At 51.1% G+C, this 15,805-nt stretch overlaps 1 protein-coding gene across 8 annotated transcripts in view; it reads right to left on the reverse strand.

The window, feature by feature from the left end:
* Positions 1-15,805, reverse strand: part of ANKS1A (ankyrin repeat and sterile alpha motif domain containing 1A) — a 78,609-nt gene that overhangs the window by 21,250 nt on the left and 41,554 nt on the right. For 7 of the 8 annotated variants that reach the window (XM_048328374.1, XM_048328378.1, XM_048328375.1 and 4 more), the window contains 2 exons: positions 5,779-5,845; positions 1,331-1,437 (listed from right to left, as the gene is read on the reverse strand). In XM_048328374.1, the coding sequence (XP_048184331.1) occupies positions 1,331-1,437; positions 5,779-5,845 (174 nt within the window). Of the gene's footprint in view, positions 1-1,330; positions 1,438-1,543; positions 3,170-5,778; positions 5,846-15,805 lie in introns of those variants that run through there. The other variant, XM_048328376.1, reaches the window with a different exon arrangement.

Raw genomic sequence — 15,805 nt, forward strand, 5'->3', positions numbered from 1 at the left:
GCTAAATGAGAGGGCCCCTGGCCAGGCACGGGAATGGTGTTTTATCTGCAACTGCTGGGTGAGAGCAGCCACCGACCCCACAGTGACCACAGATCCATCAGCAGGGGATCCCAAGAGGATCTACAAGGTTATTTCATTTGAATTTGTTGTACCATCTCCAAACAGCACACACAGGGATGCTGAACCCTCCCCCATCCCTGGCCAAGAGTCTGCTGGGGTTTGGGACTGGCCGGGTGGGACACGGAGTGAAAACCACAGCAAACCCCAGCTCTGGGGGGGAGTGTTGGCTCTGCCAGGTGAAGGGAAGGCAAACGGCCCGGCTGCTTGCTGTGGAGACCAGGAGGAACAGCTGGAGAGATCCAACAACATTTATCCTCCTGGCCAGGTCATTTTTTAAAGTATAATTACACCCTGCCTTCACGTAGCCCAACAGATGCTGCTCAGGTGTGTGGTTCCTCGAGCCTCCATCCATGACCTTTCCCAGCTTCCTGTCTCTCTCCAGCTGTCCCCTGTATCCTCCCCACCATCACTGGCCACTGTGTGTTCCAAAACCCCTCACCCAGCTCACACCCTCCTGGTGTCACCTCTCTGCACTGTCCCCAGCACCAGAGATGTCCCTGCTCCCGTTCCAAGGCAGGATGCTGCATTAGCCAAAATGATTTTTCCAAAGGTTTACAACTATTTTTTATTATTTACCAAACTTGGAGCCCACATTCAAAGGCATTTCTTTAAGCCATGCAGGGAGAACCCCTCCTGCAGCACCAAGATTTTGTCTTTGCCGTTGATCATTCCACACGAATTCTCAGAATTTTACACCGTGCAGCTTTAAGTTTCTAGACACTGGTTATCAAAACCCCTCAACGCTGAGCATTACCATGTCGTCATCATTAGGTTTCAGAGCCAACAGTGTCAATGCAATTAGGTACAGCTCATTAACATACTGCCTGCATGCTCTGAGCAAGTACAGTTCCAACAAGAGGTCTGCTGCCTCCTTCACAGCTCAGAGCACAGACTGCTCAAGGGTTCCGTCAAAACACCAGCGAATTTCAGTTCCCATTTCTGGAGTACATTGGATAGTAAAGATTTAGGGAGCAGATGAAATAAAATTTTCTATCAAAATCATAGTGAAAAAACCAGTAACACTCGCATTAAATGCAAAGACCCAACACAACCTTCATCTGTTCCTTCTGTCCAAGCATCTACACCCCCCAAGACCATCGTGCCGGGCAGCAGAACTTGGCTCTGCCCGGCGCCCACATGGGGCATCGGTAACACAGGAAGCTTTGGCCAACCCATTCCTCAGAGCCCGGGGTCCCTGGAGGGCACTCACCAGGAAGCGGACATCGTCGAAGCCGTTCAGGAGCAGCTTGCTCTCGTACTGCTGCAGGCCGATGGACTCCAGCCACTCCCCGACGCTCTGCTCCAGCATCCGCGAACCTGACGAGAGAGGAATCGGCAGCCGCTTGAACAGAGAGAAACCGTTCAGGCGGTAGCAGCGGCACTCTGAGGAGGACAGATGGCATTGCCACATCATAGTCATTACCATAAAGAAACTCAAAAAATTATGCTCAGAGTACAACAAATCAGCGGGCAGACAATTCCTCTTGTGTGCACAGAGCATGGACAACAAGCTCGCAGTGCCTCCACGGGCTCCGGGTGCAAATCTGTACCGCAGTTCACACTCAGAAAAGAAACTCCTCGCCCGGGAAAAGGTTCAGAGGTGCTGCTGGGGCGTTGATTTCACAGGCACTGCTGTCAGGGCTCACGGGTTCCTCACCAGGCGAGCACATGAAGCCCAACCCCACGGGGATGCGGATCCACTCCTTGGCTCAGCGGAAGGGGGCGGGAGGAGAGCAGCAAACTTCCACCCGAGGCATTCCCAGGCAGTCGCAGGTGCGAGGGAAGGGAGCGGAGCTGTGCCAGTCCTCTCATCCGCGCACCTCTGGACACAGCCCCAGCTCAGCGGGGAGCACGGAGCAGCCTGAGAGAAAACAGCTTCATGCAGCCGAGCCAGCTCGGACACGGCGGACGCTCGGGAAAGCAGCAGGAGTCCAGGCAGAGCGGCTGTCCGCGGGAAGACACGCAAGACAAAGGAAGCACAGACTGCAGCAGCGGAGAGGAAAGGCTCGTGCTCTTCCTCCCCAGCAGTCCTGAGAGAGGCAAACCATGGCAGGGGCTTCGTCTCGCCGTTACCGTGTTACGTGGACCCCAAGCACGTCCAGCAGCCCTGGCTCTGTCATTCTACCAGCGATCTAGTCACTTGGCATTCCAGCACACTGCCCGGACCTCTTGGCATTCCAGCACGCTGGCCCCAGAGAGCCCAGCCCCACCACTGCACCGTGTGACAGCAGAGCCAGGACGGTTCTCACCCAACACTGCTGGTCCTGCCAGGTGTTGGGCACACACCTGGATTTGCCCTTCCTTCATTTTCTCCGGCCGAGCGCAGCCACCGCATCGAGCCCCTCGCTCTGACAGGGAGCAGCTCTGCAGGAAGGAGGCATTTCAGTTCCCTGCTTCCAAGCCACGGCAAAAGGCAAAAAGCAAATGCAAGCACACCCTCTCCTCTTCCTGCAGCAGCTCAAGTCCGAGCCATGCCCTGGCACCTCCCCTCAGCCTCTGATAAAGGAGATTCCTCCCAACACCTACGGGAGCCCTGGCAGATGAGGTCTCCCTTCCCTCACCCCTGGGATGAGCCCAGTGACTTGTTACTCTTCTCTAGTAAAGCTCTAGACCTTAAGTATGACCAAAAAAAAGTTCAGAGATCTCCTTTACATCAGGGCATTTGTTATGCAAGACAGTCAGATTTTCAGGCTCCGTGGCACGTCTGTTTCCAGCATGGATGCAAAGAAAAGGATGATCAGGAGACCCCCGTTTGCTTCCTTTGAACCTTTGGGTCAGCTGAAGCAGTTTGGTACCTTCCAGCCATCCCTCCCCACTGTGCTGCAATGGCTGCACACACAGAGCTCACGGTGTCACCTGCAGATTCCAGGGGTAATTCCTGCTGTCTGGTCCAGGGGGTTGCTCCTGTGCCGGTATTTGGGAGCGCCAGCCGGTCCTTCCAGCGCACGCGGCAACGCCGAGATCACAAAAGGCTTCTGCCTCCCTCCCCTGAGCCAGCCCGTGCTCCGGGGCAGCAGCTAAGCCTGGACTGTGTGCCAGGAGCCCCCACTCGCCAGCTCTCCATCCTCCCCTCCGTCCTTTCCCCTGCGCTCTGCCGGCGGCTGCGGCGGCGGCTTTGTCTGAGCCGGCGAGCCCCACGCTCCACGCTGTCCCTCCCTTCTCCTCATCCTCTCCCCCCTCCCAGCGCTCCCACCCGCCGGGAGGGGGGCAGCGGCTCCGTAACTCTCCAGCGGAAATCACCGACTCCTCAATATTTACTCGATGACAGACAACATGGCTTGGGGGTTTTAAAAAATGATGTCACAGGTCTGCTCCGACAGATCCAAGTGATTTGTGGCTGGCTCAGAATTAATTTATCGAGAGAGGTGAGGAAGTGCCTGCTGCCTACCACAGCATTCCTGGGAGCTGTTGGGGTATTGGCAGGGGGAGTGAAACCACAGCAGCTCCTTCTCCTGAGCTCCTGAATTTAATTTTTAAAAAGGCTGAACTCTGTTCAGCCTTGCATGCACTTGTAAACGCATTTCTGCTTTTAGAAGGGAAAGCTACAGTGATACCAAGTGTAGGTTTTCTGTTTACAAAACCCTTTCAAGTCTTGACAAAATGAAGAAAGGGAAATATTTGGAGGGAGGGAATGGAGGGGTTTCCTTTAAAAAGAAAAAGAGAAGAACAGATGCCCAAAACATCCCAGGCTGAGAACGAAGATGCCCCAAATACATCTGATATTTGTGTGTTACAAGGATGATACAAGAACAGAAGAATTACAGTACTTGTGCCCCCTGGCAAGATCCTGATCACAACTTCTGACTGAAACAAACTCCTGTTTCTCAGCTCCATCCTTCCACATTCTGGGAATCCTGCCTTTGAGAGGCCTGCATCTGGCACAGGGGGAACCAGTGGGCAGAGCTGGAATGATGAGGGCATTCCCAAGGCTGCGTGGACAGAAGCACAGCACGGTGCCTCCTGCAAGGCTCTTCTCAAGTCTCACAGCATGGAGAGGAAGGGGCTGCCAGGGTTCAGGAGGGGCTTTCAGATGTTACTGTTTCAGTAATGATCTTTAGTGTGAACTTTGCACCCATCTGGAGGATGAAATCAGTGCATGGGCTGTGCTGGACCAACATCACCTCAACTGCTCGTGGACATTTGGTGCAGAGACACACGAACATCTGTTCCAAGACCAAACTCCCTTAAGAAAAAGGGCAGGTGGAGTTTGGTATCCCTAAAATGATGGTGTTCCTTGACTGCCCAAGCTCTAAGATGCCCTTGCCAGTCCTTACCTGCTTCTTTCCCCAGACACGAGGCAGTTGTACACAGTAACTGCTCGTACAACCAGCTCCAAACACATTTATCCCCACAGGAACTGCCAACAAGGCATTTCACCTTTCCAGACCCTAAGCTAGTCAGGAGCCCCAACATCCTCAAACCTCATGCATTTTTAAGGATGAGAGAGCATTTGGGGAGCTCCCTGCACAGTCACCATGACCTGAAGCACAACAACAGCCCCACAAAGGCCTGTGGAGGAAAAGCCAAATGTGTGGGAGCTCCCAGCGAGGGGCTGGCAGAGCTCTGCCTGCTCCAGGGGAAGGAGGGACAAACAGGGAACATGCCCAGCAGACAATCTGCACACAAGGGATCCCAAACCGAGCGTGACAGAGCACAGCCCGCGGGAAAACACCCGGCTCCAGGACACGGCAGCTCCCGTGCCCACCTGCTCCGGGGTGTCCATCTTGCTGAACGCTCCCTGCACAGCTGCAGGTCTGCAGAAGCACTGGCTCCTCCTCTCCCCTCCATGTCAGACCTTTCCCTGGCGCTATCGATCCATCACAGGCCGGCCCGGCGCAGCGAGGGCTGTCAGAGCAGGGTGCCTGAGCACAAACCCACACAGAGCTTCAACTCTTCTGCAAAGCCACCTGACCCTGGAATGCAGAGCCTGAATCAGGGTAAACTCCCACTGGGAACAGTAGGTTCCTCCTCACCTAAGCAAAAACCTGAGTGACAAATGGAGATGAGGTGAGCTCTGTCATAGCCCGTGCGAGCTGCGTGTGCGGATCTGCATTAGCATCTCATCAGGAGGAGCTGCTGCCCACCCGGAGTCAGAGCTGTTCTGCTGCAGCAGTCTGGAGGTGAAGGATTTAAAAGGACAGAATCCCTCGTGGTGGCAGCTCTCCAGCAAGCTTGAGTTCTGCTTTTGCTCACGATTCAAAGGCAGAGAAGGGAACTCACGTTTTAAGTGTCCTCCAAGAGCCTTGTTCAGTGGGTATCGATACCTGCAGGTGCATTCAGGAATGCCCAGGATCACCCTCCCCAAGGCACCTGGCAGATTAACGACATCCAAAGGGCACAGCCACCACGGCACCCACACTGACCCACCACTGGCACCATCCAGCCCTGCTCAGCACAGCTGCTGCCCTCACGGAAAGAACCGGGAGGAAAATCCTGCAGCTGCATTCTGTAAAATTAAAGGAATCTTCCCAAGGAGCGTAGAGTTAAAACTGCTGGCATCAGCATCGAGCATCATGTGGGAACTCAGGTCTGCTCCTCCTGTGCCAGAGCATTCCTCTCTGTGCCAAAGCAGGTTACAGAGATCCATACACAGGAGCCAGCACCTTGTTTGTGTGCAGAGCACAGCCAGGACAGACAGACACATGCTAGGTACACTACCTGAGATCCTGTGCTGCTCCTGGGAAAAGTCAATGCCTTCACCGATGGAACTCATGATCTTTTCAATCTGGAAATAAAAAAAAAGCACGTGTTGCATTATTCATAAAGCCTCAGGAAAAGGCAAAGGCAGCCCAGGATTTCACCTCCCACGTGACAGCTGAAGAAATCCAGGAAGGGATGTTAAGGTATCTCTGAACCAGAAGAGGTACCCTGAACACCTTGCCTGGGTACGTCTTTGTTGGGATGGATGGCTCAGAAGGGATATGCAGAGATTGAAGCTCTGCAGAGCCTTCCCTTCCACAGCTTGCCAGTGCCTGGAAATAAAAAGCTTCAACAAAACCATCCCTCTGGAGCACAGCTTGGGGGTAAGGAAGGAGCCCCAAACTCCTCAGCTCACCCTGTATGAGCACACAGCCCCCTACACCAGCGGTGAAGCTGCAGGAATGCTGTCACCAACTCCTTCCCAGCAAGCAGACTGGGAGCTCGGCTTCCCCACATTCTGTTTTGTTGGGCATTTTTGTTTTGGTTTGATTTATTTTTTAGAACACCGCATTTCCCAATCCTATGCATGGAGCTGTGCTCCCACCGGAGCAGGTGCTTCCAAAGGGTTTGAAAACACATCATTTGGGATAGCTGCATCACGGGGCAAATGCCTGAAGGACCCGGGAGAGGGAGCAGGAGACAGCTCCATCTCTGACAGAAGCGATTCACAGTCTACAGCTCCAGGCAAACCTCAGGCAATGAGGAAGAAAAGGTACAAACTCTGCTGGAATGGGTCTGTTTGAGTCCACTTAAGAGCTACATAGAATTTGCCACACACACAAAAGAATAAATTAGTGCAAGTTGCAAGTTCCAGTGAACCTTCAGGAGAAGGTTCTCCTTAAATGAGAAGAGAAACTTTTCAAGCAATTCTTGAGCAGAATCTGTAAATCAAGGTTTCCAGTGCAGTGGTGCAGAGAGAGAATTGACAGCAGTTTTTAAGGTTAGTTTGTAAGAGGAAAGACCTGACAAACTGGTCAGTTCAGACCCTTCAGTACTCTCAGCACTGAACTCCACTGTTTCCCGAAGAGCAACACCACACTTGAGAGGCTCAGGGCTGGTTGCTTACTCCAGTCTTCAGTCTATAACTGAGCAGAAATTAAAAAGAGAAGGGAAAGGAAAAAAAAAAAAAAAAAGGGCCTCCAGTGAGATTCCCAAACAGAAATCTCCCAAGCAAACAGCCCTGCAAGGCACTTCTGAGTGGTTGCTGCTGAATGCAAAGTGACTGGCCACAGAGTGGGGGAATAAACCTCAACTCTTACTCAACTTTTTTTCTCCTGGTCATTTAAGGACATCTTTGGGGACGGAGTCCAAGTTTCCCTGGACTTCACCCCTGGCTGCCTCTGCCCTGCCTGGCTCCCAGTGTGATGCTCTGCTTGGTGCAGCTACATGAATCCCCAGCCACCCACTGGTGTGAGGGGCTCCTGGGGATGCTGCAAGGGGCTGGATCTGACTGCCATGCACACTTGGGGCAGCTTGGAGCTGAGCTCCACCAGAGAGGGGTTTTGGTGAAACAAAAAAAGCTCTTACAAGGCTCCTGCCAAGGCAGATCTCCAGGAAGCCCCTCCTGCCTGCAAGGAGCAGAGGGCACTGCACTTGCAGTGTTCAATCTCACCAGGGACACGGCACTTGTGTGAGCTGTAAGGTGCAGGTCCTCTGCCCCTGGAAAACCATGAAGATGAGCACCTCTACTGGGCTTGAAATATGGTTAATGCCTATTACTGGGAGATTTGAAAATCAGCCTGGGGAAACAATCAGAATCCAAACACATACAGCAGAAGAGGGAAGTATGATCTACAAAGAAACTCCAGTTATGGGGGGTTTGGATTCACTGGACACACGGGTCCTGTCCTAAGGCAAAAGCATTCCTTGCTCATCGGCCCCTGGACAGAGCCAGAACTTGAAAATTACCTTTGCTGGAAGTGCTGGGAGACACCTGAGCCCTGCTGGATTCATTCCAACAAGAACCACCAAAGCAGATGGTTTTGACCCCCAAAGCAGCAAATGCTCTCCAGCAAAACCTTTGAATTTCACAGTGCCCTCAAGTACCATCAGGACATTACGGCCATGCAGGACTGGAGGGAAATACAGGGATGGTGCAGAACCAGCCCCATGCCCAGGTAACACCAAGAGCTCTGGCACTGGCTGTTCTACTCCCTTCCATAGGCAGGCACTGAGCCCGAGCTGCAGAGGATTTCTGGGACACTGCAACAACCCTGAGTGACTGCTGCATAATTTGGGTCTTAAGGTCAATTCAGTTCAAGCTCCAGAAGTTTAAGGACATTAAACTTCACAGATTGGTGTCCATCAGCTTCAGGACAAGGAACATCTCTGAGCTGGAGCCTCTCTTGTAGCTTGTCTGGGAATCTCTAGCTGGATTCAAATTGCAGATTAACTCTGAAGCCAAGTTCCTTTGTTTCCATCGTGCTGCCCTCTCCTAATTTGAGAGAGACTTGATGTTGTCCAGGCTCAGCCCCCAGCACAGCCAGCTCTGCAGTCCCAACATCGCTGTGAGGACTTGCAGGTGCCTCTGCAGTACTGAAACACCCACGGCCTTTTCCTCAAAAGCAGAGAATTGCCTTGTGCTATATAAAACTGAATGGAAATTAAACAGTCACGTGGCAGAGGATTACTTTTCACAGCCCTCCTTTGCCAAGTGTCGGTCACGGTTACGCACGGTCCCAGCTATTGCCATTAATGCAGAGGGAAATCCTGCCCTGCCCTCAGCTCTCCATGGAAAGCAAACACCTCAAACAGACTCACACACCACCTCAAACATGGGTTTATGGCTGACCAGCTTGATTTAACTGTTAGGAGGCTGCAAAGAGAAGAACGAGAAGGACAAACCTGGAGAGGGAACCGATGCTTTAGAGCATCCCTGTCCTCTGCAGCCTTTCCTCAGCTGCACTTCTGCACGAAGATGGGGCTGAAGATAAGATACCTTGAAAATAGCCAACACTACAGTTTTTTAGGCTGTTCTTTCCCACTGGTTAATTATTAAAATACAAAAATACCATGTTTAAATATAGCACTGCAGCTCAGACTTAGTTGTAGCCTGAACACTCAGTTCCGATTTGTTTTGGCTTAACCTGTATTTTTCCACTGAAGCACCCAAGTGCCCATCTCTGGTTGTGCTGCGGGGTCAGTCTGGGGTGGGGATTTTATGGTTTATTTGTTTTACACCCACAGAAATAAAACCACAAAATTCTTCCGCCTCCTAAATTAATGTAACCATATCTGTTATCCCTAATGCAGAGGGGCAGCTGGATCCGTGCTGCGACAGTGAGGGTGAGCCAATGAGCCCTCAAACCCCACCAGGGAAGGAGAAACTCCTGCACAGCTGAAGTACTCTGGGAGAAGGAAAGGCTGCAAGGATGGGAGAGTGTCCCTCATTAACCCCATAGCAGGAATGTGACTGGAAGGAGTTGTGGAGCAGTTACCAGAATTGGAGCTCTTAGATCTATTTTCACATTTGCCTACATTTGGTGAAGGATACAAATGCCCTGAAAAGAGGAGCTGGGCGCGGCTGAGAGTCCCGCCGGGGCGAGCTCTTCCAGGCAGGCAGGCGGCCACAGGAACATAGCAACTGGCCAGTGACTCCAAAACAGAACCTGACTCAAAACAAACTACCCCGAGCAGAGTTCTGCTAGCAGAGGAAGAAGCATTTGTTTGCAGAAGGACAAGCCAGCCTGGTGGCATGCCAAGGTCTGTCCTGCTGCAGGGCAGGAGACATTTCCACACCAGAGTCCTGCACAGTGGCTCCCCACCTCGCAGTGCTCACGGCAGGAGCAGCCAATGGCCTCGTACATGGATGCAGGATGTTTCCTTTTCTCTGATCCCAGCCTGCAGGAGCAGCAGGGACCCAGAGGTGGACAGGTCCCACACCTGTGTAGAGGGCAGTGACACCCCCTCCCTAAGGGCACACAGGGCCTTGCACAGGCTCTGCTCCACAGCCAGCCCCGTTCCACCCCCTGCCCTGCTGGATGTCAAGCCATGGTGCCCATACTGATCTCTCCAGCTTTTCTTCCCCAAAGCCTCTGCTAAAGTTTGAAGCCAACAAATCCATTGAGAGAGACTGAGTGCCATTAAACAGCCTCGGTGCTTTTGTCCCCAGAATAAAGAGCTTCACACAACATGGGCTGTGCACCTACATCCAGGGAAGGAGCCTCGTTTGAAGAGTATCAGACTGACCATCACTCTGCCAGGGTGACACTCACCCAGTCTTGGAGGCATCTCAATGCTCCTGGAGCTTTCTGAAATGGGCTTCATAAAACCTCACCTTACAGTCACCATCAATGCAAATGCAAAGTTTGTTCTCAGTCTCTGCACGCAGCATCAGAGGCTGCCAAGGACACAGCAAGGTCACCCTGAGAGAACTAAAAATTGTAGAATCCTCCAACAGTTTGGGTTGGAAGAGACCTTAAAGCTCGTCCAGTGCCACCCCCTGCCACGGCAGGGACACCTTCCACTGTCCCAGCTTGCTCCAAGCCCTGTCCAACCTGGCCTTGGACACTTCCAGGAATGGGGCAGCCACAGCTTCCCTGGGCAGCCTGTGCCAGGGCCTCCCCACCTTGTGTGGCATCGATGTCTTCTGCTTCCTCTGTGGCCCCTTCCCAAACTGGTAGCTTAAAAATCACCAGTGATTCTTGAGCACCAGGAAGAGGACCTGCAGTGCACCTGCACAGGCCTCAGACTCTGAGCAGTGAAGTTACTCAAATAAAGGACTGTAATTAAATAAAACCACACAGAAGCAAGTGCATGCTATCTGCCATATGGAGGGCATTAGTGCACTATAATGACACCCTGCAGCAGGAGCATAATTAAGAATATAGCAGGATTCCCATTATAAATCCTTATTACTGAGGGTTCATAACCTATTGTACAAACCCGCCCAGGGCTCAGGCTCAGCAGACAAGAGCAGCTCCAGCAGCAGATTTCAGTCTCAAAAGCTACTTACAAAGTTGGGTGGAAAGGTTATCGGTCTTAAATTTCTGCAATTCCAGGAGAGCGTCAGGAGTTAAGACTTCATTATTTCTAAGCTTTAACAGCTGGGGGATGGGACAGATTTGGTTTCAAATTATAAAAAAAACAACCCCCAAACAAGCTGCTTCTACAGTTTCAAACCCCTTTGAGCATAACAAACCCCCCGGTGATGATGTGACCAGCCCCTGAGCACAACAAACCCCTCAGCGATGATGTGAGCAGCCCCCTCACAGCCCAGGAGGTCAGCTCTAAACTCCAGGGGAGAACTATGGGCATGTAGTTCGAGGTTGAAGGGTGATGCTGGGGCAGCACAGAATCACTGACACTTCCATTCTGCACCAATACCACAGCACACCTCACATTGCTGACTGATACTGCAGCCCTGAAGGAGGAAGGGAAGCTGCTCAGACTCAGCTGGGATATATCCTGGAGCAGAAGGATGGCAGGATTGCAGCATCCACCAGCATGTCTGAAAGGGATGGAGCAAGAGTGGGATCTGGGATGATACCTGCTGACTCCTTAATACAAATACAGACCTGAATAATTTGGATCTGGGCCATGAATCTCATTTCTAGGTTGATGACAGCCTATAAACCACTTCTGGTTCAGTTTATGATGCCTCAGCTTATGTTCTCCCATTGCCATCCCATGGAGCACACGGCTCATATTTCATCGCTCAATATATTCCGTGTCTCCGAATGTCGTAGCAGCCTGTATGAACTCAGCATAACAAACACCAGAGGCCTGGAAAACATAATGCTCCATTTATTAATTCAAAGCTAAACTGCACCAGCCAGTTGTTCACGGCACATTTGAGCACTCGAATCCAGAGTTCCCGTGCTCCATCCTCCCCCAGCAGCCTTCCACACAGCATAGAGACTTGCTGAATTTATTTCAAATCATTCTGCAACTCTTCGCCAGTGATAAAGGCAAACACATTTTCTGGCTTAATATGGTCTCTGAGAAATTCATTTGGATGGGGACCAGGGCCTGTTGCTTCACGCCACTCTCCAGGCTGTGTTTTTGTACAAATCCCAAAGTTACAAATCTAAACACGTACCAAAAGGAACTTATGGTATAGACTTGAATTTCACAACAGCGTGTGATGGATCTGCAGTATCACAGCCCTCCAAATATCAATGTTGTTTTGACAAACAGTAAAATCCAATAAAGAGAATGGCCAAATGCAGCAACACGTCCGTCCGCAGTACAGAAACAACTGGACAGTGGCTACTCTGAGTCACAATAAAAAAGGCAAACCCCCAGAAAACATTGAATCAATTCACTGTCTTTCCATATTCCTGCATCCTTAACACAAACCCCAAAGCAACACAAGGCTCTCAAGCAAGGCTGGCTCCAGCCTGTGGGACAGAGCAGTGAAGCTGCTCCAGACTGGAGAGATTTAAAGACTTTTTTAAAAATAAAAGCTTCAGAAGTGCTGGAAGATGCGACGTAAAGCGGAAGAGAACATAATGAAGGACTGGATTTAGTAAGGACACTGCGGCCGGACATTTCTGTTCCCGAAAAACAAAAATGTCCCCAAAACGCCAATGATCACAAGGCTGTTACATAACCAAAACATCCGTCAAGAGCACGAATCATTCACACAAGAATCAAAAGCTTCTGATTCACAAATACGGAGTTCACACACTTGAGAAGCTACACAGAGGTGGATGGAGCTGCTGTACTGGCAAATATCATCCCTGCTGTGTCCAAGCCTTGCTGTTAAACACTGGAACAAAGCATGCCTGGTCTTTACATTTGCCTTTCAGCACACTGGTTTTCCTGTAAAACCAGTAAACTGTCTTACATTGGCTTGGATTGGCTTAGTTCCACATTGGCTCATAATTCCAACAGGCTGGGCCTTTGCAGCAGATTGAAAAATGGTGGAAACACAAAAGCTTTCACTTCAAAAAGTTCATTAGGCTGGGGGAAATCTCACCACTGGGGGCAAAGAGAAGAGATTGGACATGAGGGATGATGTAAGAATTCCTGACCTTAGCACAGGAAAAACAAGAGGAAACATTGGGATCTGGAGACAATAGAATAATCAGCCCAATAATTAAGCTGATTAAGACCCTGATGGCCATGCTGGTTTAGCAGAAATCTAGACCAAAAATACTGACCCCACCACTGCTTCTGCCCTAGACTAAAATGAATTACAAACCATTTCAGGCAAAGGGGAAACTGGAATGCTGAGGGTGAGGGTCAGCTTGGGGCAGGGGACACTCGGGGACAAATCAAGCCACCCTGCCTGTCCCACCAGCCAAACCCAGGGCAAGCTGAGATTTAAACACCTGAACCAGGGGAATAAATGAAACATTTATTTTTCAGAGGAGGAGGAGGCTGATGCCTGAGCTTTTACACCATGCAATTTCACAAGGCACAAAACCAGCAGCTGTCCCTGAGTAACAAGGGGAATATTTGCATTTTCTTTCAACAGTGCTGGCTGGCAGCTCTGAATTTCAACTCCTGGGTGTTTTAAGGCAGTGGCAGGTTTTGCATCAAGAGCTTTCCTGAAAGTTTCACATTTCAATGCAAATGTTGTTAATGCTCCACTGTAAGCCTGTAATTAAGGCACTGATTCCACCGGGTACTGCAGCACCCAACAGTCCAGACAAGGTTTAAAGGCACCCACAGCAGCCACAACCTCCATCAAGTTGCTCCCCAGCTCCAAGCCTGAGGTGGAAGGCACCATAGATGTGCCCTCTGCTCTTGGCATCCATCCTTAGGGGACATCAACAGCCCCAAAAAGGGTCAGCAACCGGTGAAACACCACATCCATGGTTACTGCAGATGCAAAGCATTCCTTTCGCAGGAGACATGGAGCACCACTGCAGTTAGTCATTGGAGATGAATGTCCAGTGCCATAATTAGCTACAGAATACTCATTAGTTCTTCAACTAATTCACTTGGGGGAAGAAAAAGTGGTGGACTGTGGACCTTCTTTTTTCTAAAACAACCTAAAGTAACGTGCGTGTTTTATTCAGTTCCCTAAATTTTTTAAGGACATTTAATCTCTTCCTAGAAGGACTTAAGTCAGAACAAAAAACTACCACCTCATTTTGTGAGATGGATACTGGAACCCCCAATATTCAAACTCAGCATCGGAACTGCTGACTTGATAGCAGGCAGCTGCAAGTGGAGGATTAAGGGATGTCAGGAGCCAGGTCTGAGGCTAATTCCCGGGAGCCTTCCTTGTTCTTTGCCCTGATCATTTAACAGTCGTTTTTCTTACCAACACCTAAGAGGCAGAAGAGCAGCCCCAGGCCTTGACTGCAGCATCTCTGCTCAGAGCCTGGAGCATGAACCAGGCTGATGGGCAGGGCTGGAGCTGCTCTACAGAGCAGGAAGGCAGAGCAGAAGCAAGTTAATCTGCCCTGAAAAGGGGGCTGGCACTGGGGCTGGGGGCCAGAGCCCTTCTCCTTCAGAGGTGCAAACCCAGGTTGTTCTGCACCAAACCCCCGGTAAGCTGCTGCTGCCCTGCTCGTCCCCATGTGCTCAATATTCATAAGCCAGTGATGAAAACCAAATCCATCACTTCAGCCCTTACACAGGTTTGGAAGGATTCAAATATTTATGCTGACTGAGAGCTCTGCCCCCTCACATGCCTCCTTGCCCCCACCCTGCTTCCCACCAGAGCAGGACAGAGCATTTTCAGTCCTCACCTTCTCCCTGAGCAATACATGGATGTTTGATGTAAGAGTTTCTCTGCCTTGCTCACACAGAATTCCCACCTGGCGGTGGCTGCAGGGGCACCACGTGTGCATTCCCACTCCTGCAAGGAGCAGGGGTCAGGAGGAGATGGGACATGGGCTGAACAGGCTCCTGGGCAGCACAGAGCATAAAGCAACTCTCTGGGCCAGGTCCTTGGAGCAGGGGAGCTGCAACTGGGAACAGGGATGAGCTTTGCCAAGTGAATCATTCCTTCCCCATCCCACCCTTTTGGCAAAGCCAGCAGCACCTTCCACTTCCAACAAAGGGCATTGGCAGCGCTCGGCCAGGGCAAGGACGTGACCCTTTGCTTACAAGCAGGAGATTTTCTGCTGTCCCCAGTCAGCCACCACGGCCCAGAGCAGCGTCAGTTCAGGCTCTGCTGCGGATCCCATCTGTCCAGGAACACCACAGATGCTTCCCCAAGCCCCTGTGCCCTGCACAGACACACCTACTGCTGGCCAGGCCAGCAGGCAGAGCCCTCAGCTTGCTGGGTACAGCTGGGAGCCACAGAGAGCTGCACATGGATCACTTCCCGCCTTAGTCACCTGCATAAAGGCCATTAAAATTAACAGAATAATATAAATCTGCTGTTGTTTCCCCTCAGCACAGAGGGAGAGCCAAACCATTGCTAACAGGGGCGGCTCAACAAGGTTTGTATTGCCCTGGTAAAGGCAGAGGCTGCAAGTTGCATCCAATTCTGAGCAGCTGCATTATTCCATCCAGGGAACTAATTCAACACACAATGACAGAATTACATTTATGTTTAAATCTCACTGTTGCCATTATGACCAGCTAGACTTTTAAAAAGTGAGACCTGCCCCCTTGCAGACAGATGTGAATTTTTCACATTCTTTCTCTGATTTCCTCACCTAAACATGAGGGGAAGGAAAAGCAGATTCCTTCCCTGGGGCTTGTCCGGCTGCCTCAGGGGAAATGAGGGATTTGTTTACAAGCAGGAGGAAGCAGCTCCGAGGGTTCATCTGAGCAGAGGAAGCAGAGGCTGTGCAGGCAGCCCAGCACTTGACCTCTGCTACCAGTGCAGTTGTGCCAAAGGCTTCTGCCCTTTCAGTGTCTGCTGCAAACAGCTCAGATAAAAGCACTGGGAATTATCCAGCCCTTCCAAAGAACCTTCTGCTGCAGAGCCTTTCCCTAAGCCACGGTACGACTGACCCGGGCAATTAACAGCAAAGCCTCTCCAGCCCAAGCAGCTGCAGAGGAAAATATCTATTTGGCAACCCTGAGACCCAGCAGGGAGTGAGGGGGAGGGAGAGAACGGACTGAGGGATGG

This window comes from Corvus hawaiiensis, chromosome 24, assembly GCF_020740725.1.
Source record: "Corvus hawaiiensis isolate bCorHaw1 chromosome 24, bCorHaw1.pri.cur, whole genome shotgun sequence".
In the NCBI taxonomy this organism is placed as follows: domain Eukaryota; kingdom Metazoa; phylum Chordata; class Aves; order Passeriformes; family Corvidae; genus Corvus; species Corvus hawaiiensis.